We start from the raw sequence: 23,912 nt of genomic DNA on the forward strand, positions 1-23,912 counted from the left end.
ATACTGTAATTGAAGTCATCGGAAAATGGTGGGGTAGTAGGGGTGAACTTTTCCAGTCTTGAACAGAACTCCACTGTTATTGGGGTTGATCCCCCATTAAACTCAACAAAAAGACACAGCATGTGATTCAGTATGTTCGCTGTGAGCTACAAAGAAAAAAAACATTTGGTTGAGCACAGAAATGTAACTGGTAAGCAGACTGGTAGAGCCAGCTGGGAACAAAACTGATTAAAATACGAAAAAAAAAATTTGGGGGGGGATAATATTATATTAGCTGCATCATATTACATAGGCTATTATAATGTTCTTGTTATTATGATTCGGTTTTTGATTATATTGTTATTAGCCTACCGTAAAACTTAAATTAATCACTGAGTCTCAAATAGCTGCATGTCCCTTTTAATAGCCGCGATATGGCACAGATTTCAGCAAATAAACGCCTGTTTCAAATAAACGTTGGGTCTAAATGAATTGTTTACGAGGTTACCATGAATTACCATTAATTGTTTACAAGGTTTAATGTTTGATTTAGTAATTAATTCAGTAATGACTCGAAAAAAGGATGGCAATCATCAGTTGTTATTGCCAGTAAGAAACTGCTAGCCATTGGCTGCTAACAGCTGAGAACTGCTAGCTAAATGGCAAGTACAAAAACAGTCAACCACCTCGGGAGTACAGAACCCCTTGAAATCGGCAAATCGCCCTCTAGTGGCGAAAGTATGAACTGCCGACAATGCACAGTCAAAGAGGAGAATAATTATTGTAAACGAAAAGTTTTTGTTGTTGAAATAGAGGCATACTAAGACAAAATAAATGTGACAGTGTGTAAATGATAACACATTAAGTGCAGGAAATGAAGAAATTGATTAAAATGCTGGAAGTGAATGCTGGATTTAAACAATGAACTATGCAAATGACCAATGCAATGACCCTACCCCATTGAAGTTGAAATTTTAAATGGTTAAGGTAAAGGTTAAGGTTAGCTAAGGATTATGGTTAGGGTAAGGGTAGGGGTTAAATTGAGGGTTTAGGGTAGGGATGTCCCAAGGATTCCAGACAGCACTGACCGTTTCCACAGACCCTCCTAAGGAATAGGCCGTTCTGCATTAAACATTCATGGCTTTCATGTGCGCATAAATAATAGCCTGCGCCCCGGTTGTGACTAGAAGGAGTACAGCTACGACTGGAAGTGACTTTTCGTAGCTGGTTAGAAGAGCATTTTAGCTAACCCTAACCCTTTACCTAATCTTAACCTAATTATGCTATCCTGCTACATTAATTATCCTAACTTGCTGTGTAAGTTATCCTAACCTAATACAGTAGCTGTATAGATGCCACGTTCAAAACAACTGGGAACTCTTAAAAATACGAGGTCAAATCATGATGTCAGTGATCTTCAGGTCGGAAAGTCGTAGCTCTAGAAAGAGGCCTGAGTTCCTGAGTTGGAATTCCGAGTTGGATGACCGTTCAAACCGTTTTTTTCCCAGTCAGAGCTTGCTTTTTCAGAGTTCTCAGTTGTTTTGAACGCAGCAAGAGTACCACAGTATGAGTCATAATACACATAAAACCTAGCGGTCAAACGGGGAAATGGTTCCAATCGTTTTTTCCACCATTCATTTTTCCCATATTTTTTTTTTTTTTTTTAGAAACACTTCAAATGTGCGTTACGTGTAGGCTTACCCTGGTGTGACGTTTTGATAACCGTGTAAATCTCTCTAGGACAAGGTGACTTATCAATATATTCGCCTGTATTTACCCCCCCCCCCCCCCCAAAAAAAAAGGCTGCTAATGAGGCTATCATAAAGAACTACAAATGCCATGATGATCTGGACAAGCCTGCCGAATCGAGGCAAAGGCAAGAATCTCTGGATTAACTATCTAATGTTAGCTAAATGTAGAATAAGTGGCTACATTTCTTTAAATTGACAATTCTGTTAACTGTCTTGTGCAAGTTTTAAATTGACAATACCAGTTAGCAAAGGTGTAAGCTAGAGATGATGTGCAGTAGCTTGCAGGGATTTGTAGTCTTGCATGAAGTCTACTTTTATGCTAATTACCATTTTAGAATCTGAGAGTAAATAGAGCCGAATATCTTGATAAGTAACCTTGTCGGAGAGAGATTTACATGGTTATCGAAACAACATGCCAGGGTAAGCCTATACCAAACACAGCCCTTGTTTTAAGTGTTTCTAAAGTCCCCTATGGAAAAAATGAATGGTGAAAAAACGATTGCAACCATTTTCCTGTTTGACAGCTAGGTGTTATGGGTATTATGACACCTCCACTGTGGGGCTCTATACCACCTAGTCATAAAAATAAGCGCCACTCTGCGTGCTCTCTCCAGGGACTGAGGCTTTCATCGTTTCTTATATATATGCACGAGCCAAATAGATGCTCAGTCAGACCTTCATAATAAAACACAGAGCCAGCCTAGTTGTTACAAAAAATTACAATATAAAATTTTGTAGCCTACATTGGGTACATTTTAACTTTTGGAATGACAACGTATTTTGGAGGATTTTAATCCGTCCAAGGATCGGCGAGCTTTGTCTTATTTTCCCTGTCCTGCATTTAAATACTGCGCCTTGCAGAACGAATCTTTTGGATGAGTGCCTGGTCATTGAGATACAAGCTGCATACATCACTGCTTAACTCGAAGCAAATACAGACATTCACGATTTGACATTGAAACATTTGAAGTTTGGATGTTTAATTGAGGTTCATGTTCAGAAATATTCGACGGACTGGTTGTCACCAGAGAGCACCAAAAGGATGGGATATGGAAACAAAACCCTGAAAGAATGCACGGTCTTGCTTTGCGTTGCCAGCGTCCTGCTTTTAGCAGAGAGCAGAAGAGTGAAGCAACGTAGATGCCCCGCATCTTGTATGTGCACCAAAGATAATGCATTGTGTGAAAATATGAAATCGGTCCCTCACAGCTTTCCACCTGATGTCTTTTCCTTGTAAGTGCTTGGAATTAATATTTTAAAATTATTTCAATCATAATATTGACAATGGCATTATGATGGGGATATCGTATGATCTCTCTGTCGAGTATTTTGAAGATGTTGAATGGAATAAATAACACCACAAATAAAGCAGCTAATTGAAATAATGCAGGGCTACAATCAAATTAAATGGTTGATATCTTTTCAATAACATGAATCTATGTTCTGCTATATTGCCTCATTTCTTTTGTACCATGTTTCTATTCAGATCTTTTGTCAAGTCTGGATTCACCGAACTCACTGGAGGAAGCTTCTTAAACACTCCAGCGCTACATCTTCTGTGAGTTTGACGTTACTCAACGACGTTGTATAATATATGTTAACATGATGGTCCATGTGCATTAACAAAGCACAGCTCTGCTCCCTCAGAGGAAGAGCAGAATTATGTAATAACACACTACATGAACTTAGTGGGGCGTAGGATGTTGGCTGCTGAGCTGAAACAAAAATTGCTCAATGAAATGAAACCAAAAACTTTTCTCGGAATATTGTTAATCCATTACAGTAAATCTATTGTCTGAGGACCCACCCATAGCTCACCAGGAAAACATGCATCTTGGCATGGTGGTTTCCCTCATGCCTAATGATGCAAACTGATTCAGAGTTTGTGGAAAATATTAATAATACTGAATAGGCTATGCTATGACAAGTTTGTTGGGACCACCTATGTTATTGTTAGAAGCTTGTGAAACAGAGTTGTTTTGGAAACGTAGATTAAGAAAACATTACAAGTGTGAACAGAAGGATTAGGCTACATGAAAAAATGTTTTGCAGTGGGTTGCTTGGAAACTCAACCACAATGTGAAATATTTATATTCAAGTGTGAGTAAAAACAAAAATGTGACAGAGTGCTGGTTATAGAAATTATGGAATGTAAACTATTTTTTTAACAGCCTATTCACTGCCAACACGTTTGACTCAATTGATGAGGATGCATTCCTGGGTCTACCGCATCTGGAGTACCTGTGAGTTGTACTCTCTCTAATGGATAAGATCCTCAAATGCATCATATGATGATTAAATCTCAAAATATGTTATTACATGTTAACTTCATTCACAGGTTTATCGAAAACAACAAAATTGCATCAATATCACAACACGCATTCCGGGGCCTAAAAGCACTCATACATCTGTAAGTATAAGAATGTCCTTTTTTACTTTTTTACAATTCGAAATCAAGGAAAATGTGTTAGAACAATGGCCTTGTGGCATTTGCATATTGTGTTAACCATACTTGAAAACCAGAGATTGGACAAGTCAATATTATTCAAGTCACAAGCAAGTATCAAGGTATGAGTCTCAAGTTGAGTCCAAAGTAGAACGGGTCGAGTCTCGAGTCAAGTCCAAGACCCGCATTCTAAGAGTCCAGTCACATGTTTTTTGATGTCAAGTCTCAAATCAAGCAACCAAAAAAAATGTATACATGCAATGACTTGTTCAAATACAAATCTTTGTCAATTGAGGCTACCAGACAGCCCTTTTCATTATTTTGTCTACAACACATTTTGATTATGTAATAATTCATTTTAACAACAAATTCCAAATGCAAGCTTCATAAGTAAATGATCAATTTCAAGCAATTTTGACTTACCAAAAGAACAGTAGGCCTATGCTAGTAATTGTTGCTTGATGCCACATTGCTGGTGAGATTGCAAAGTAAACATTTAGCCTGATATTCTTGATCACCAAGCTGCATACAGTGAGGGAAAAAAGTATTTGATCCCCTGCTGATTTTGTTCGTTTGCCCACTGACAAAGAAATGATCAGTCTATGATTTTAATGGTAGGTTTATTTGAACAGTGAGAGACAGAATAACAACAAAAAAATCCAGAAAAACGCATGTCAAAAATGTTATAAATTGATTTGCATTTTAATGTGAGAAATAAGTGTTTGACCCCCTCTCAATCAGAAAGATTTCTGGCTCCCAGGTGTCTTTTATACAGGTAACGAGCTGAGATTAGGAGCACAAGGGAGTGCTCCTAATCTCAGCTTGCTACCTGTATAAAAGACACCTGTCCACAGAAGCAATCAATCAATCAGATTCCAAACTCTCCACCATGGCCAAGACCAAAGAGCTCTCCAAGGATGTCAGGGACAAGATTGTAGACCTACACAAGGCTGGAATGGGCTACAAGACCATCGCCAAGCAGCTTGGTGAGAAGGTGACAACAGTTGGAGTTGCAATAATCATGAGAACGGTGAGGAATCAGCCCAGAACTACACAGGAGGATCTTGTCAATGATCTCAAGGCAGCTGGGACCATAGTCACCAAGAAAACAATTGGTAACACACTACGCCGTGAAGGACTGAAATCCTGCAGCACCCGCAAGGTCCCCCTGTTCAAGAAATCACATATACAGGCCCGTCTGAAGTTTGCCAATGAACATCTGAATGATTCAGAGGAGAACTGGGTGAAAGTGTTGTGGTCAGATGAGACCAAAATCGAGCTCTTTGGCATCAACTCAACTCGCCGTGTTTGGAGGAGGAGGAATGCTGCCTATGACCCCAAGAACACCATCCCCACCGTCAAACATGGAGGTGGAAACATTATGCTTTGGGGTTGTTTTTCTGCTAAGGGGACAGGACAACATTAACCGCATCAAAGGGACGATAGACAGGGCCATGTACCGTCAAATCTTGGGTGAGAACCTCCTTCCCTCAGCCAGGGCATTGAAAATGGGTCATGGATGGGTATTCCAAGGCAACAAAGGAGTGGCTCAAGAAGAAGCACATTAAGGTCCTGGAGTGGCCTAGCTAGTCTCCAGACCTTAATCCCATAGAAAATCTGTGGAGGGAGCTGAAGGTTGCCAAACGTCAACCTCGAAACCGTAATGACTTGGAGAAGATCTGCAAAGAGGAGTGGAACAAAATCCCTCCTGAGATGTGTGCAAACCTGGTGGCCAACTACAAGAAACGTCTGAACTCTGTGATTGCCAACAAGGGTTTTGCCACCAATTACTAGGTCATGTTTTGCAGAGGGGTCAAATACTTATTTCCCTCATTAAAATGCTAATCAATTTATAACATTTTTGACATGCGTTTTTCTGGATTTTTTGGTTGTTATTCTGTCTCTCACTGTTCAAATAAACCTACCATTAAAATTATAGACTGATCATGTCTTTCTCAGTGGGCAAACATACAAAATCAGCAGGGGATCAAATACTTTTTTCCCAAACTGTATGGCAATCCTCTCTCCCTACAATTTGATGTTTGCGCTGCACCCGATCCTACAGCTGTACAGCAAATCAGCAATCTGTTCGCTAGCTCATAGGTTCTCCAACTTTTTGACCCGCAACCCCTAAAAAGGAGTGTTTCAAAGCTTGCGACTCCCACGCACGTACATGCATGCGTGCACAGGGCGAACAAGCGCGCACAATCGCTGCGTAAATGTAGCCTGTCATTACAGCCGTAAAGGTGATACATTTTAAAAACGAAGATACAGAAATAAACTAAGTTTTACACCAGTATATTGAGCTGAAAGTCATTCATGTTAGCAGTCAATATCAACTAGGGATATCATGTCACCGTCTACCTGTAGCCTATACAGCAGAGGTTGAGGGTCAGATGGAAAGCATGGTCTGTCTGTAACTATTTCTTCCTCACAAATATCGTAATTTATTTAATATGTTACATCTTCATCCTATAAGTATTGAAGGCAGTGCGATGCTACAATTATCTTTAGACATATAGCCAGGTCCCACCACTGAGGTACAGTTGAAGTCGTAAGTTTACATACACCTTAGCCAAATACATTTAAACCGTTTTTCACAATTCCTGACATTTAATCCTAGTAAAAATTCCCTGTCTTTGGTCAGTTAGGATCACCACTTTATTTTAAGAATGTGAAATGTCAGAATAATAGTAGAAAGTGATTTATTTCAGATTTTATTTATTTCATCACATTCCCAGTGGGTCAATTAGTTAATTAGTATTTGGTAGCATTGCCTTTAAATTGTTTAACTTGGGTCAAACGTTTCGGGTAGCCTTCCACAAGCTTCCCACAATAAGTTGGGTGAATTTTGGCCTATTCCTCCTGACAGAGCTGTTGTAACTGAGTCAGGTTTGTAGGCCTCCTTGCTCGCACACGCCTTTTCAGTTCTGCCCACACATTTTCTATAGGATTGAGGTCAGGGCTCTGACTGATGTCTTGAGATGTTGCTTCAATATATCCACATAATTTTCCTTCCTCATGATGCCATCTATTTTGTGAAGTGCACCAGTACCTCCTGCAGCAAAGCACCCCCACAGCATGATGCTGCCACCCCCGTGCTTCACGGTTGGGATGGTGTTCTTCGGCTTGCAAGCTATCCCCTTTTTCCTCTAAACATAACGATGGTCATTATGGCCAAACAGTTCTATTTTTGTTTCATCAGACCAGAGGACATTTCTCCAAAAAGTACGATCTTTGTCCCCATGTGCAGTTGCAAACCGTAGTCTGGCTTTTTTATGAGCGGCCTTTCAGGTTATGTCGATATAGGACTCGTTTTACTGTGGATATAGATACTTTTGTACCTGTTTCCTCCAGCATCTTCACAAGGTCCTTTGCTGTTGTTCTGGGATTGATTTGCACTTTTCGCACCAAAGTACGTTAATCTCTAGGCGTCTCCTTCCTGAGCGGTATGACGGCTGCGTGATCCCATGGTGTTTATACTTGCGTACTATTGTTTGTACAGATGAACGTGGAACCTTCAGGCGTTTGGAAATTGCTCCCAAGGATGAACCAGACTTGTGGAGGTCTACAATTGCTTTCTGAGGTCTTTTGATTTTCCTATGATGTCAAGCAAAGAGGCACTGAGTTTGAAGGTAGGCCTTGAAATACATCCACAGGTACACCTCCAATTGACTCAAATGATGTCAATTAGCCTATCAGAAGCTTCTAAAGCCATGACATCATTTTCTAGAATTTTCCAAGCTGTTTAAAGGCACAGTCAACTTAATGTATGTAAACTTCTGACCCACTGGAATTGTGATACAGTGAATTATAAGTGAAATAATCTGTCTGTAAACAATTGTTGGAAAAATTACTTGTGTCATGTCCTAACCGACTTGCCAAAACTATAGTTTGTTAACAAGAAATTTGTGGAGTGGTTATAAAACGAGTTTTAATGACTCCAACCTAAGTGTATGTACATTTCTGACTTCAACTGTATATAATTAACCCACCCAGGGCCTATCTGAAATATGAAAATGATCAATGAAATCACCAGATAGCGTATTGTTCTGGCAAAGATGTGTCCGTGTCACGATCGTCGTATTGAACAGACCAAGGCGCAGCGTGATGAACGAACATGTTTAACTTTATTATCTTTAGTGATAATAGACACAATCAACAAAACAAGAAACGACTCGTAAAGTCCACGGTAACAATGACCAACACGGAACAAGAACCCACAAACACAAAGGGAAAACAGACAGTTTAAATATGGCTCCCAATCAGAGACAACCAACGACAGCTGACACTCGTTGCCTCTGATTGGGAGTCACTCTGGCCAACATAGAAATAAACACAACAGAAAGAACACACCCTGGCTCAACCTATAGAGTCCCAGAGCCAGGGTGTGACAGTACCCCCCCCTAAAGGCGCGGACTGCGACCGCGCCTCAACTTGAACAAAACAGGGGAGGGCTGGGTGGGCATTCCTCCTCGGCGGCGGTTCTGGCTCCGGCCTTGCCCACCACCCTCCAATAAACCCCCCATAGCGCCCCTGGTCCAGTCTGGCCCCGCTGGCTGGAGCTGAACTGGACGTAGCAGGAGCGGTTAGCTTCAGCTCCGTAGTGGAGCAGTTGACCGGTACCTTACCAGGCACCGGTGACCCAGGCACAGGTTGTGCTGGACTGACGACGCGCACCCCGGGCTTAGTGCGTGGAGGAGGAACGGGCCTTACCAGGCTGACGACGCGCACCCCTGGCCTGGTGCGTGGAGGAGGAACGGGCCTTACCAGGCTGACGACTCGCACCCCTGGCTTGGTGCGTGGAGGAGGGACGGGCCTTACCAGGCTGACGACTCGCACCCCTGGCTTGGTGCGTGGAGGAGGAACGGGCCTTACCAGGCTGACGTCTCGCACCCCTGGCTTAGTGCGAGTGGCAGGGACAGGCCGGACCGGGCTGGCGACGCACACCGTAGGCTTGGTGCTTGGACCAGGGACAGGCCGGACTGGGCTGGCGACGCACACCGTATGCTTGGTGCGTGGAGCAGGGACAGGCCGGACTGGGCTGGCGACGCACACCGTAGGCTTGGTGCGTGGAGCAGGACAGGCCGGACTGGGCTGACGACGCACCCCGTAGGCTTGGTGCGTGGAGCAGGGACAGGCCGGACCGGGCTGGCGACGCATACCGTAGGCTTGGTGCGAGGAGCAGGGACAGGCCGGACCGGGCTGGCGACGCGCACCGTACACTTGGTGCGAGGGGCCGGAACAGGCCGGACCGTACTGGGGACACACACCACTGGCTCTACCTCGGGATCTGGAACGGGCCGGACCGGACTGGTAACACACCCCAGTACCTCTCGCCGTGCCTCTACACCTTCCTTCCCTGCTTTGACCATTGGCCCCCGTAACCTGGTGGCCTTCTGAATCCGACCCTTTTCTGCCTCCGTCAGCCCCGTCGTCCATGCCGTGTGCCCCCCCTAAAAATGTTCTGGGGTTGCCTCTCGCCTGTCCGACGTTGACACTGCTGACGCCGCTGCTCCTCTTTCGCCAGGGCCTCTCCCGGCGCTTCCTCCCATGTCCAGTCCAAGTTCTGCCCCGGGACACGCTGCTTGGTCCTTACTTGGTGGGTTCTTCTGTCACGATCGTCAGGGAGAGACCAATGTGCAGCGTGTTGAACGAACATGGTATTTATTATCTTCAGTGATAACATACACAACCAACAAAACAACAAACGACTCGTAACGTCCTCGGTAACAATGACCAACACGGAACAAGAACCCACAAACACAAAGGGAAAACAGACAGTTTAAATATGGCTCCCAATCAGAGACAACCAACGACAGCTGACACTCGTTGCCTCTGATTGGGAGTCACTCTGGCCAACATAGAAATAAACACAACAGAAAGAACACACCCTGGCTCAACCTATAGAGTCCCAGAGCCAGGGTGTGACAGTCCGTAGCAGATTGCTAAACTGTATTTTATATGGATAATATGAACACAGGCTACTCAGTTTTTTGACAGGCAAAATCAGAGAAAATGAAACAAGTGCTTTCTGGTCACTAATCTGGATATGTGCGCCCTGCCTTTGCACGCCAATGCTGATGACTGGTCATTGGTCAAAAGTCAAGTCATGCAACTTTTTGGTTCTGAAGCACTGATTAGATGTTTTTGAAACAAGAATTTGGTCCAATGCTGTAGGACTGTGTTACTGACCTAATCAAATAAGAAAAGGTATACAAATAAAATACATGGTAGGATATATGTAGCCTATTAAAACATGAAAAACTCACAACCCCTGTCTAGCTCACCTGACCTGAGTTGATTGACAATTTGCTGGTCCAATCAGAGGGCCAAGTGTGCGTTTCACTAGCCAATCTGTTGCATGTTTCTTTTGCCAGCGTAATGCTGCAGCTACTGTCTCTGGCTGCATGGAGAGTAATAAAGTGTGCCACAAAATGAATAACAAAACATTACAAAACCTGGCCAGATAATTTAAAGTCATCAGTCTCAAGTCAAAGTTGAGTCCCAAGTCTTGAGTTTCCAAGTCAAGTCTAAAGTTATTTTATTTTATATAAAGTCCAGTCTCAAGTCATCAAATTTGTGACTTGAGTCAGACTCAAGTCAAAGTCATGTGACTCGAGTCCACACCTCTGTTGCTTTTCCCGTGATGCATAGCATTATCAAAACCATTGTTCATTAAGGCCCCCCATAGGCACATTCAAATATTAAGCTAATGTACCTCAGTGGTGCCCACTTTATCGTTGTCAAAACTGCATAGGATGCAAGTCCTATTCCAGTGATATTAAACCAGGTTAGCCTCCCTCACTTCTGCCATATCAAGTTGCCAAAGGATACTGTGGTGGGTCTAGTATCACAAGTAAACTTGGTGACCTCGCTGACTGGGAATACTTCCAGTTTTCACATCAGAATATTTGCATTAGACACTCAAAAAACCCTTGAAATCCAAATAGTGTATATGTTAAAAAATATTGGTTTTACTTATCATGTGACCATCAATCAGTATGACTTGACAACACTCTGAAAAGCTAATACACTCCTTTCTATTGAAAAAAAAGACAAACATGAGTGGATATATGAGTTTGCCCAATTTATTCTAAGAATGTATCTCCTTTCACTATTTTCAGTAGAGTACTGTGTACTCTTGAAAATCTAATTATAACCAAGACTGATGTGACCTGGGGGGCAAAACTAAATATATCTGCTCTGTAACCTTAAACTCTGCTCCTTACTCATTCTGTCTGGACTGAAGTGACGGTCAGGGCCCATCCAGTGCTGAGTTCCAAGAACGGCTCTTTTTGGAAGTCAGCCACAATATATTGTGTTGATTCAGGACAGACTGTATTTTGTAGTCTAAAACACATCATTTTCCTCTTTTTTAATCAGGAGCCTGGCCTATAATAACCTGGGTACATTACCCAAAGATGTTTTCAAGGGCATGGATGCTTTGGCTAAAGTGTGAGTATTTTTTTTCTTCTTCGCATAACCAGCGGCTTAATGGGCAACGTCACAATCTAAAGTGTACTTACGTTAAACAAAAAAGTTTTCATTTTCATTCAAAATATTCAGGTTTTGATTTATGCATACTTTGGTAACCTGTTTTACCAGGGATCTGAGAGGGAACAACCTGCAATGTGACTGCAAACTAAAGTGGCTGGTGGAGTGGATGCATACCACTAATACGATGGTTGATCAGATCCCCTGCAGTGGGCCCACGCTTTTCCAAGGGAAACTGATCAATGACCTTGTGCCCGGGTCTTTCGATTGCATAACTGCAGGTGATTGGTGCAATTCTTATTTCACACCTTGCAATGTTAATCTCCTTAACCACTGCTGTCTCATGATATTCAGTAGTGGCCATTTCAATGAAATGCAATACACAACAGACTCAGACTGTAAATGAATTACTAGTCAGGATAAAGTGAAAATGATAACACTAATACTGTAGAGCAGGACTGCCCAACCCTGTTTCTGGAGAGCTACCGTCCTGTAGATTTTTTGCTCCAACCCTAATCTAGCATACCTGATTCGAATAATTAGCAGGTTGATAAAATGAATCAGGTTAGTAACACCTGGGGTTGGAGCGAAAACCAACAGGAGGGTAGCTCTCCAGGAACAGGGTTGGGCTACCCTGGTGTAGAGATTGTACCTACAGTAGCCTACAGAACACTAAAACAGTAACCAAGGAAGAATGCCAGTAATGTTGCCTTCTCTGGTAGTGATGTTAATCCTTGTCAACTTCGACTTCAAGTCATCTGCCCTGGTCTCTTTGTGTACCGCTGACCCAATCTTCGGGCTACCCAAGAGGAAATTCAGGCAAAAAGGAGTCAGAAGAGCGTGCATCCTGGTGGGACTAAGGCGAAGGGAAAACCGGCCACCACTTCCCTTTCTACTATTGGCCACTTAATAATAAGATGGAAGACTGATCACGGATTTGCTATCAACAGGACTCTCGTAACTGCAATATTCTGTTTTTCTGAAACATGGCTTTCGGATCCCCCACAGCTATCCAACTCGATGGATTCTCCATTCACCGAGCGTACAGGACATTGGATTCAGGGAAATCCAGAGGAGGAGGAGTATGTCTCTTCATCAACAACAACAACCTATTGTTCACCCATCTTGGAATTTCCACAATGGTGAAATGCCGACCCTTCTACTTCTTGAGAGAGTTTTCATCATGACTGCTGTATATATTCCAGGACAACCACAACAACAAGCTGGCACTTAACGAACTGTACGAGGCTGCTTTTCTTGTTGCCTGTAATTGTATTTCCGCGTCACTAAGACACTTGATTCCCAACTTCTATGAACACGTCTCCTTTGCCACTAAGGGCGATAAAGTCCTAGACCACTGTTACTCAACCCACAAGCAAGCATACAAGGCCATCCCTTGTCCCCCCTTAGGCAAATCAGATCATGACTCTATACTCATGCTTCCTGTTTACAAACAGAAGCTCAAGCAGGAAGTACCTGTGACGCGTTCCGTAGAGAAATGATCCCCGAAGCGGAAGCTATACTGCAGGACTGCTTTGCTGGAATATGTTTGGGGACTGCGCCGATAGCATCAACAGGCTAACCACCTCAGTCACCGGCTTCATCAGGAAACGCATCACAGACGTTGTCCCCACAGTGAAGGTTCGCTTCTTCCCCAATCAAAAGCCCTGGATTAACACTGAGGTAAGTGCTAAGATAAAGGACAGAGCTATCGCACACACAGGGCTATCGCAGCCAACCCCAGCACTACGGCTGACACGAACGCGTACAAGAAGTTCCACTACGACCGCCGCAAAGCCATCGAACAGGCAAAAGGACATTATAGGAATCTGTTATGAGATCTTGTCATAGTGTTGTGGGAACAAGGTTAAATTAATTAGATAAGTGACTCTTGGTGACACAGAGTCTGAATAACAAGGATTCCAGTATGTCAAGAAAGCTTACTGGTGTTTATCTTAGAATGATTGATAGATGGGATACACTGACTTGGGGTACAAGGTAATACCATCAAAGAAGGGAGTGCCCACTGATGGTTAACGGATGTTGTTGAAGAAACGTGTAGCATGAAGTATATAAATTGAGAGATTTTCTTTGTCTAGTAGTTCGGATGACAAGAGGCAAAGCATGTGCCATTTGTTAGACGAACCCGGTACTGTGTCTATTCAATATTTGTATCAACTCTCCATCTAAGTGTTAAATATCTTCTTGCATCATGAATTACTTGATATCCGAGAAACTCATCATAACAGAATCCTATTACACCGGCTCCAACACTCAACATATGTGGCAGGGGCTACAGTCCATTACGGATTACAAAGGAAGACCTAGCCGTGATCTGCCCAACGATGTCTCTCTACCAGACGAAGTCAATGTATTTTATGCACGCTTCGATAAAAACAACACTGAGCTGTGCATGAGGGCCCCTGCCGTCCCATAGGACTGGGTGATCTCACTCTGAGGCCGACGTGAGTAAAGCTTTTAATCTGGTCAATACTCGCAAGGCCACAGGGCCAGACGGTATTCCAGGGCGCGTTCTCATAGCATGTGCAGACCAGCTGGCAGGCATCTTCACTGTCATTTTCAACCTCTTCTTGTCCCAGTCTGTAATCCCCACATCTCGAGCTGACCACCATCATTCCTGTTCCCAAGAACTCTAAGGCTACCGCCCTGTAGCACTCACATCTGTAATCATAAAACGCTTTGAAAGGCTGGTCATGGCACACATCAACTTCATCATCCCAGACACCTTAGACCAGGGGTCTCCAAAAGGTAGATCACGAGCTACCAGTAGCTCGTAGCCCACCTATGAGTAGCTCACCAATCAATTCTGAAAGTACATGCATTTTTTCATGTGTTCCATTGCAAACTGTCATAAACAAAGCTCCAGGCTACTATCCAATCAAAGACACATTGACATTATCCCACCCCTTGTTAGCCACTATTGTCTTAAAAAGGCAAATGTAACACAATATCTGCCACTTAATTTCCAGCAATATTACCTCCGTCTGTCTGTTTGGTGCGGGCGTTTGTCTATCAGTCTGTATGTAGCCAGTTGCCCCAGTATCTGTGCGTTGGAGACCTCTCTAACGCTCAGGAAGCTCAATAGTAAGTTGAGACCCTGATGGAGTTCCAAAATAATGAAAAATAAGCGACTGCTTATTTTGCTTATGCCGGTAGCCGGCCCTGTGAATGCCAATGCCTCCTCCTCTCTTTCATGTTGGCAAAACGGTCTATGTGTCACGCCCTGGCTCTGGGGACTCTAGTATGTTGAGCCAGGGTGTGAGTTTTCATTTGTGTTACATTCTAGTATTGTTGTTCTATGTTGGCCAGTGTGGTTCTCAATCAGAGGCAACGTGATTCAGCTGTTGCTTGTTGTCTCTGATTGAGAACCATACTTTAGCAGCCTGTTTCCCCACAGAGTTTGTGGGATCTTGTTTCAAGTCTGTTTTTGTTCGACCGTGAACTGTCACGCATCGTTTGTTGTTTTGATCGTGTCTCGAATTAAAAAAGTATGTTTGCCTGCAACGCTGTGCCTTGGTCCTCATCTTTGGTAGACGATCGTGACAGAAGATCCCACCTCGACTGGATCAAGCAGCGTGACGAGGAGAGAGGATGGACTTGGGAGGAGATGAGTGCGAGTCTGGCAAGAGGGATGGAGGCCTTGGCCACGGGTAGGAGTGAAGCCCATACATTTTTTAGGGGGGGGCTAACGCCGTGGACGACGGGGCAGCAGGAGGCCGCCAGGTTACGGGAGTCACTGGTCACCAGGGGGAAGGAGGATGTAGAGGCACGCCGAGAGGTACTGGCGTGTGTTGCCAGTCCGGTCCGGCCTGTTCCTGATCCCCACGTAGGGCCAGTGGTGTGTGTTCCCAGTACGGTCCGGCCTGTTCCTGCCACTCGCACCAAGTCAGTGGTGCGCTTCGTCAGCCCGGCACGGCCCGTTCCTGCTCCCCGCACCAAGTCAGTGGTGCGCGTCGTCAGCCCGGTCCGGCCCATTCCTGCTCCCCGCACCAAGTCAGTGGTGCGTTTCGTCAGCCCAGCTCGGCCCGTTCCTGCTCCCCGCACCAAGTCAGTGGTGCGCTTCGTCAGCCCGGTCCGGCCCGCTCCTGCTCCCCGCACCAAGTCAGTGGTGCGTTTCGTCAGCCCGGCGCGGCCCGCTCCTGCTCCCCACACCAAGCCAGTGGTGTGCGTCGTCTGCCCGGCACGGCCCGTGCCTGTTCCCCACACCAAGCCAGTGGTGTGCGTCGTCAGTCCGGCACGGCCCGTGCCTGTTCCCCACACCAAGCCTGTGGTGTGCGTCGTCAGTCCGGCACGTCCCGTGCCTGTTCCACCGGTGCCTGGTCCGGCACCGGTCAGATGCTTCACGCCGGAGCTAGAGCAACCCGCTCCACCAGTGTGCAGTCCAGCTCCGGCCAGCGGGGCCAGACCGGACCAGGGATACTTTGGGGGGTTGGAGAGGGAGCGGGGATCAGGTCCGGAGCCGGATCCGCCGCCTAGGCGGAGTGCCCACCCGGTCCCTCCCCTGTGGTGTTTGGTTGGCGCGGTCGGAGTCCGCGCCTTTAGGGGGGGGTACTGTCACGCCCTGGCTCTGGGGACTCTAGTATGTTGAGCCAGGGTGTGAGTTTTCATTTGTGTTACATTCTAGTATTGTTGTTCTATGTTGGCCAGTGTGGTTCTCAATCAGAGGCAACGTGATTCAGCTGTTGCTTGTTGTCTCTGATTGAGAACCATACTTTAGCAGCCTGTTTCCCCACAGAGTTTGTGGGATCTTGTTTCAAGTCTGTTTTTGTTCGACCGTGAACTGTCACGCATCGTTTGTTGTTTTGATCGTGTCTCGAATTAAAAAAGTATGTTTGCCTGCAACGCTGCGCCTTGGTCCTCATCTTTGGTAGACGATCGTGACACTATGACTGTCAGTACACACTGTTCGTTTTTGATGTCCGAGACTATGCTACCTGGCTAAAATGCTTGCTAGCCTAACTTCCTCGCAGGGGCAACAATGAACTAGCTAAGTTAGCTAGGTAACGTGAGCCAATTTAGCTAGCTAGCTACTGCAGGAGGACAACAACATGTCACAAGCAAACGAGAAACATACTTTTTTCGGACAATTACGTTTTCCTTTTGATGTGATTTGATTGGTGTGATGGCAAATCCAAACTGGCCTGATTGGCTGATTACTTAAATAAAGAAATATAAACGGAGGCCAAATATTCACTGCAATCAATCAATCAAATGCTATGGCGGCAACATGTCATGCTCTTTTTGTCCAGACAGCATCAGATACATGGGCTACACATACTGAGATAGAGGTGCGCCTTTTCCCTCTCGGATGATTTCTCCAATGCGATAGATACAGCCACTTGCGAATTGAAGGAAAATGATTAAAACCACAGAGAGACGAAAGAGAAATTGTTTCATAATGTGTATTGGTCATCCATGAATATATGCCATTGCTGACGACACGACGGTGGTGGGCCTGATCACCAATGGCGTTGAGACAGCCTACAGGGAAGAGGTCAGATACCTGGCAGTGTGGTGGGGGACACCCTATCCACATCAACGGGGCCGCAGTGGAGAGGGTCAAGAGCTTCAAGTTCCTCGGTGTCCACATGATCCTCTCACACCAGCACAGTCGTGAAGAAGGAACGGCAGCGCCTCTTCTCCCTCAGGAGGCTGAAACGATTTGGCATGGCCCCAAAGATCCTCAAGAACGTTTACAGCTGCACCTTCGAGAGCATCCTGACTGGTTGTATCACCGTCTGGTATGCAACTGCACTGCCCTGGACCAGAAGGCCCTACAGAGGGTGGTGCAGACTGCCCAGCGCATCACTGGGGGCGAGCTCCCAGCCATCCAAGACATACATGCCAGGTGGTGTCTGAGAAAGGCCCAGAAAATTGCCAAAGACTCCAGCCACACGAGACATGGACTGTTCAGGCGGTAACGGTGCATCAAGGCTCAGACCAACAGACTCCTAAACAGCCATTAGACTGTTAAATGGCTAACAACTACTGCACTCCCTCTCCCACAGACTGTCCACACTGACTCTATGCCCATCCACAGGTCATTACCCACTCAGACACACACACCTTCACTGTCAGTATTACTCACATGCGCACACACACACACCCATTACTGACGCCACACACTTGCACCCACACACTCTCCCTCACACCTACGCTGCTGCTAAAATGATTATTGATTAGATTTATTACTACCATTATGCTGCTGTTAATTGATTACTGATTGCCATTACCATTAGTTTTTATCCTGCTACTGGTCACAATTACTCCTGTTCACATGTATATTTATCACCATTAGTATATTACCATAAGTATTTTTATATTCCTGCTACCAGTCACTTTTGAGCCCTGTTTACATGTACAGTGCCTTCCGAAAGTATTAATACCCCTTGACTTATTCCACATTGTGTTGTGTTACAGCCTGAATAAAAATGGTATTAAATATATTTTTTTTCCTCACCCATCTACACACACAATACCCCATAATGACAAAGTGAAAACATGTTTTTAGAAATGTTAGCAAATTTAGTGAAAATGAAATGCAGTCTTTCTGGGTATGTCTAAGAGCTTTCCAACATTTGCCCATTATTTTCATAATTCTTCAAGCTCTGTCAAACTGGTTGTTGATCATTGCTAGACAACCATTTTCAGGTCTTGCAATAGATTTTCAAGTCGATTTAAGTCAAAACTGTAACTCGGCCACTCAGGAACATTCACTGTCTTCTTGGTAAGCAACTCCAGTGTAGATTTGCCCTTGTGTTTTAGGTTATTGTCCTGCTGAAAGGTGAATTAATCTCCCAGTGTCTGGTGGAAGCAGACTGAACCAGCACTGACGAAGGCCTGGTGGCCGATACCTAAAGCTTATTAATGTGACACTCTGGCTCCGGGACTTTTGTATTTGAGCCAGGGTGTATTTTGTTTTGTTGGGTTTTGGTTTGGTTATGTTGGGTTTGGGTGTATTTTCTAGGTTTGCCTTTCTGTTGGGTTCATTTCTAGGTTTGGTCTATGACTCCCAATCGGAGGTAACGAGTGTCAGCTGTCGGCTCGTTATCTCTGATTGGGAGCCATATTTATCTGAATGTTTTCCTGTGGGAGTTGTTGGTTTTTTGTTCCGTTTCGGTCAGTGTACCGTGGACTTCATTGAGTCGTCTTTTGTTTTGTAGTTCTATAACATTTAATTAATAAAGTCATGTTTCTTGGACACGCTGCGCCTTGGTCATACTTAGACGACATAGACGACCGTGACAGAAAAACCAACCATAATAGGACCAAGCAGCGTGTCAAGCGGCAACAGGACCCTGCTCCTAAGGATTCATGGACATGGGAGGAGATACTGGCTGGAAAGGGTCCTTGGGCACAACCGGCAGAATATCGCCGCCCTCGTGAAGAGCTGGAGGCAGCTAAAGCCGAGAGGAGGCGGTATGAGGAGGCAGCACGGAGTCAAGGCTGGAAGCCCGTGGGTACCACCCAAAAATTTCTTGGGGGGGGGCTTAAAGGGAGTGTGGCGAAGTCAGGTAGGAGACCTGCGCCTACTCCCTGGACTTACCGTGGAGAGCGAGAGTACGGGCAGACACCGTGTTACGCAGTAGAGCGCATGGTGTCTCCTGTACGCAGGCATAGCCCGGTTCGGTACATTCCAGCTCCACGTATCGGCCGGGTTAGAGTGAGCGTTGAGCCAGATGTCATGAAGCCGGCCCAACGCATCCGGCTACCAGTGCGTCTTCTCGGGCCGGCGTACATGGCACCAGCCTTACGCATGGTGTTCCCGGTTCGCCCACATAGGCCGGTGCGGGTTATTCCACCTCCCCGTACTGGTCGGGCGACGGGGAGCATCAACCCGGGTAAGGTTGGGCAGGCTCAGTGCTCAAGGGGGCCAGTAAGCCTGCACGGTCCGGTATTTCCGGCGCCACCTCCCCGCTCCAGCCCAGTTCCACCAGTGCCTACACCACGCACCAAGCCTCCTGTGTGTTCCCCGAGTCCTGTGCGTCCTGTTGCTGCTCTCCGCACTAGGCCTTATGTGCGTCCCCAGGGTCCAGCATGCCCTGTTCCTTCTCCCCGCACTAGGCTTTATGTACGTTCCCAGGGTCCAGCATGCCCTGTTGCTTCTCCCCGCACTAGCTCTGAGATGCGTGTCCTCAGCCCGGTACCTCCAGTTCCGGCACCACGCACCAGGCCTACGGTGCGCCTCAGACGGCCAGAGTCTGCCGTCTGCCCAACGGGGCCTGAACTGCCCGTCTGCCCAAAGGCGCTTGAACTGGCCGTCTGGACTGAGCCTGCAAAGCCGCCCGTCTGCCATGAGCCTTCAGAGCCGTCCGCCAGACCGGAGCCGCTAGAGCCTTCCGCCAGACAGGATCAGCCAGAGCCTTCCGCCAGACAGGATCAGCCAGAGTCTTCCGCCGGCCATGAGCAGCCAGATCCGTCAGCCAGCCATGAGCAGCCAGATCCTTCAGCCAGCCATGAGCAGCCAGATCCGTCGGCCAGCCATGAGCAGCCAGATCCGTCGGCCAGCCATGAGCAGCCAGATCCTTCAGCCAGCCATGAGCAGCCAGATCCGTCGGCCAGCCATGAGCAGCCAGATCCGTCGGCCAGCCATGAGCAGCCAGATCCGTCAGCCAGCCATGAGCAGCCAGATCCGTCAGCCAGCCATGAGCCGTCCAGCCAGGATCCGCCAGAGCCAGCCAGCCAGGATCCGCCATTGAGTCCGGTGCTGTCCCTTAGCCCGGTGCTGTCCCTTAGCCCGGTGCTGCCCCTTATCCTGGTGCTGCCCCTTAGTCCGGTGCTGCCCCTTAGTCCGGTGCTGCCCTTTAGTCCGGTGCCGCCCCTTAATCCAGTGGGGTTTAGTTGGGGGGTGGTCATGTGGAGGAGGCTACGGAAGCAGATAGTGACTAAGGTGGGGTGGGGACCACGACCAGGGCCAGAACCGCCACCGTGGACAGACGCCCACCCAGACCCTCCCCTAGACTGTATGCTGGTGCGCCCGGAGTTCGCACCTTTAGGGGGGGGTACTGTGACACTCTGGCTCCGGGACTTTTGTATTTGAGCCAGGGTGTATTTTGTTTTGTTGGGTTTTGGTTTGGTTATGTTGGGTTTGGGTGTATTTTCTAGGTTTGCCTTTCTGTTGGGTTCATTTCTAGGTTTGGTCTATGACTCCCAATCGGAGGTAACGAGTGTCAGCTGTCGGCTCGTTATCTCTGATTGGGAGCCATATTTATCTGAATGTTTTCCTGTGGGAGTTGTTGGTTTTTTGTTCCGTTTCGGTCAGTGTACCGTGGACTTCATTGAGTCGTCTTTTGTTTTGTAGTTCTATAACGTTTAATTAATAAAGTCATGTTTCTTGGACACGCTGCGCCTTGGTCATACTTAGACGACATAGACGACCGTGACAATTAAAGAGCAGTGATACTAGCAAGAGCAGTGTGCCGGTTTCTTATTTTTTCTCATCTTATTCAACTGTTACCATGCACCTGCAAAAAAGATACCTCAGATGTGCAGGTGCCTTTTGAACTACAATATTGATGATCCGTCCTCAGTTTTTTCCTATCACAGCCATTAAACTCTAACTGTTTTAATGTCACCATTGGCCTTATGGGGAAATCCCAGAGCGGTTTCCTTCCTCTCCGGCAACGGAGTTAGGAAGGACGCCTGTATCTTTGTAGTGACTGGGTGTATTGATACACCATTCAAAGTGTAATTAATAACTTCACCATGCTCAAAGGGGTATTCAATTTTTCTTCCACTTTGACATTAGAGTATTTTGTGTAGATCGTTGACAAAAAAATGACAATTTAATCTATTTTTATTTAACTTTGTAACACAAAAAACATGGAAAAGTTCAAGGGGTGTGAATACTTTCTGACGGCACTGTACTTGCATTCTTGTGTTCAACTTACATCATACTTGTGTTTTTTTATTCAATTTTCTATCATCTATATTATTATTGCTGCATTGTTGGGAAATAGCTCTCAAGTAAGAATATCACTATACTGTTTTACACTGGTTGTGCACGTGGTTTTCACATTAAAACTGTTTTGTATTGCAGAGTTTGCCTCTTATCAGCCGCTGATGTTTGAGTCCATTTCAGTGGAGTCCTTTACCTTTGGCATGGATACATTTGTTGTGTTTGCCCAGCCCTTTACTGGAACGTGCATTTTCCTGGAATGGGATCATGTTGAAAATGTTTTCAGAACCTATGACAGCATTCAAAGTGAGCAATGTTTGTTTTATATCACTAGATGTCTAAATGATATTTCATGTGTGAATAAAGTGTCATACTATATCTTGTGGATCCCAAAATGTATAGTTGCATGTATTTAGTGTTTCTCACAAATATTCACTTTATGTTCCTATGTTCTAATACTTTGTTTTTGGTCATTGTTTTACAGGTACATCTACTGTAGTATGCAAACCCATGGTGATTGATAATCAGCTGTTCATATTTGTAGCCCAGCTTTTTGGTGGCTCTCACATTTACAAGCGGGACATCTCAGCCAACAAATTCATCAAAATCCAGGATATTGACATCCTGAAAATCAGGAAACCTAATGACATTGAGACTTTCCTCATAGACGGTGAGTCCTTCTTCGTGATCGCAGACAGCTCCAAGGCCGGTTCTACCACAGTGTACAAGTGGAACGGCAATGGGTTCTACCCTAACCAGTCCCTCCATCTCTGGTATCGTGACACAGACGTGGAGTACCTAGAGATCTCTGGTAAGCCCCATCTCATCATAGCCAGCAGTTCCCAGAGGCCTGTCGTCTACCAGTGGAGCAAGAGTCTGAAGCAGTTCGACAGGCGCACTGATATCCCCGAAATGGAGGACGTGTTTGCGGTCAAGCACTTCAAGTTGAAGAGTGAACTTTTCATCTGCCTGACGCGTTTTATCGGGGACTCCAAGGTGATGAGGTGGGACGGCGCCATGTTCAAAGAGGTACAGACAATGCCTTCGCGGGGCTCCATGGTGTTCCAGCCAGTCTCCATCGGCAACTGGCAGTACGCCATCCTCGGCAGCGACTACTCCTTCACGCAGGTCTATCAGTGGGATTTGAAGAGAGGCCAATTTGTTCACTTCCAGGACCTGAACATCCAGGCGCCAAGGGCATTCTCTCTGGTGTCCATTGACAACAGAGAGTTTCTGCTGGCCTCCAGCTTCAGAGGGAAAACTCAGATATACGAGCACCTAATGATTGACCTGAGTAATAATTAATTAATGAAAACAATTAAGGAGTGTGTAGATGATAAATGCAGTAGCACTGAACACTGGAGGGGATGACTATACTGAATTCCTGATGAATGCCTTGCTAGAAACACCTACTGTATCCCTTTCTTTCACAGCACTCTCCTCTTTTCTTCCTCGTAGACAATGCAATTGTTGATTTACAGCAACTATGCACTACACTACACTACAGTAATACCTGTGCTTTAGATAAACTTAAGAGGTAAAAGCAAATAATGAGAATACATTAAAATGTAATTCAAATGTTAAATCTAACATTTAATTGACAATTTTCCAAATAAAATGTTTACATTTTTATAACGAGTCAAATAATTTATACGATACAGCATTTTGTATGTAGAGGGGACCACTCCAATCATGTTATGTCTTTCATATGGAGCTAGTTTTAGATTTTGAAATTACATTTTGAATTTAACCTAATGTAGGCCAAGCTATGTAACTGCAATACTACAAACAACTTGTATTCTAACCTGTAGTAAGTGTATTTTGTTTTTAATTTAGCTATATTTTATGTATAGTAGGCTAGTAATAAACACATTTCATAAAACCATAAATGTGTTGTCTTCATGTCCTTGTTTAATAAACACCACAATTGCATTAGCCTACACCAATGGCGGCTGGTGGGAGGAGCTATAGGAGGACGGGCTCATTATAATGGCTGGAATGGAATTAATGGAACAGTGTCAAACATATGGAAACCACGTTTGACCCCATTCCAAATATTCCATTCCGGTCATTTCCAATGAGCCCTTAATATAATATGCCATTTAGCAGACGCTTTTATCCAAAGCGACTTACAGTCATGTGTGCATACATTTTTGTGTATGGGTGGTCCCGGGGATCGAACCCACTACCTTGGTGTTACAAGCGCCGTGCTCTACCAGCTGAGCTACAGAGGACCACTTCCTCCTATAGCTCCTCCCACCAGCCGCCATTGGCCTACACATATTCAAATCTTGATCATTCTATAACAAGAATGACACTA

At 45.4% G+C, this 23,912-nt stretch overlaps 1 protein-coding gene across 1 annotated transcript; it reads left to right on the forward strand.

The window, feature by feature from the left end:
- Nucleotides 1–2,589: 2,589 nt before the first annotated feature.
- On the forward strand, nt 2,590–23,435 carry LOC311100400 (leucine-rich glioma-inactivated protein 1-like). Its single transcript, XM_084141291.1, has 8 exons — nt 2,590–2,963; nt 3,217–3,288; nt 3,902–3,973; nt 4,069–4,140; nt 11,563–11,634; nt 11,785–11,954; nt 21,734–21,898; nt 22,077–23,435. Exons 1-8 carry the CDS (start codon nt 2,773–2,775, stop codon nt 22,895–22,897), a joined length of 1,635 nt encoding a protein of 544 aa, XP_083997417.1. The 5' UTR covers nt 2,590–2,772; the 3' UTR covers nt 22,898–23,435.
- Nucleotides 23,436–23,912: the final 477 nt, after the last annotated feature.

The sequence above is a fragment of the Coregonus lavaretus genome (genome assembly GCF_964263955.1).
Source record: "Coregonus lavaretus genome assembly, chromosome: 25".
Lineage (NCBI taxonomy): Eukaryota > Metazoa > Chordata > Actinopteri > Salmoniformes > Salmonidae > Coregonus > Coregonus lavaretus.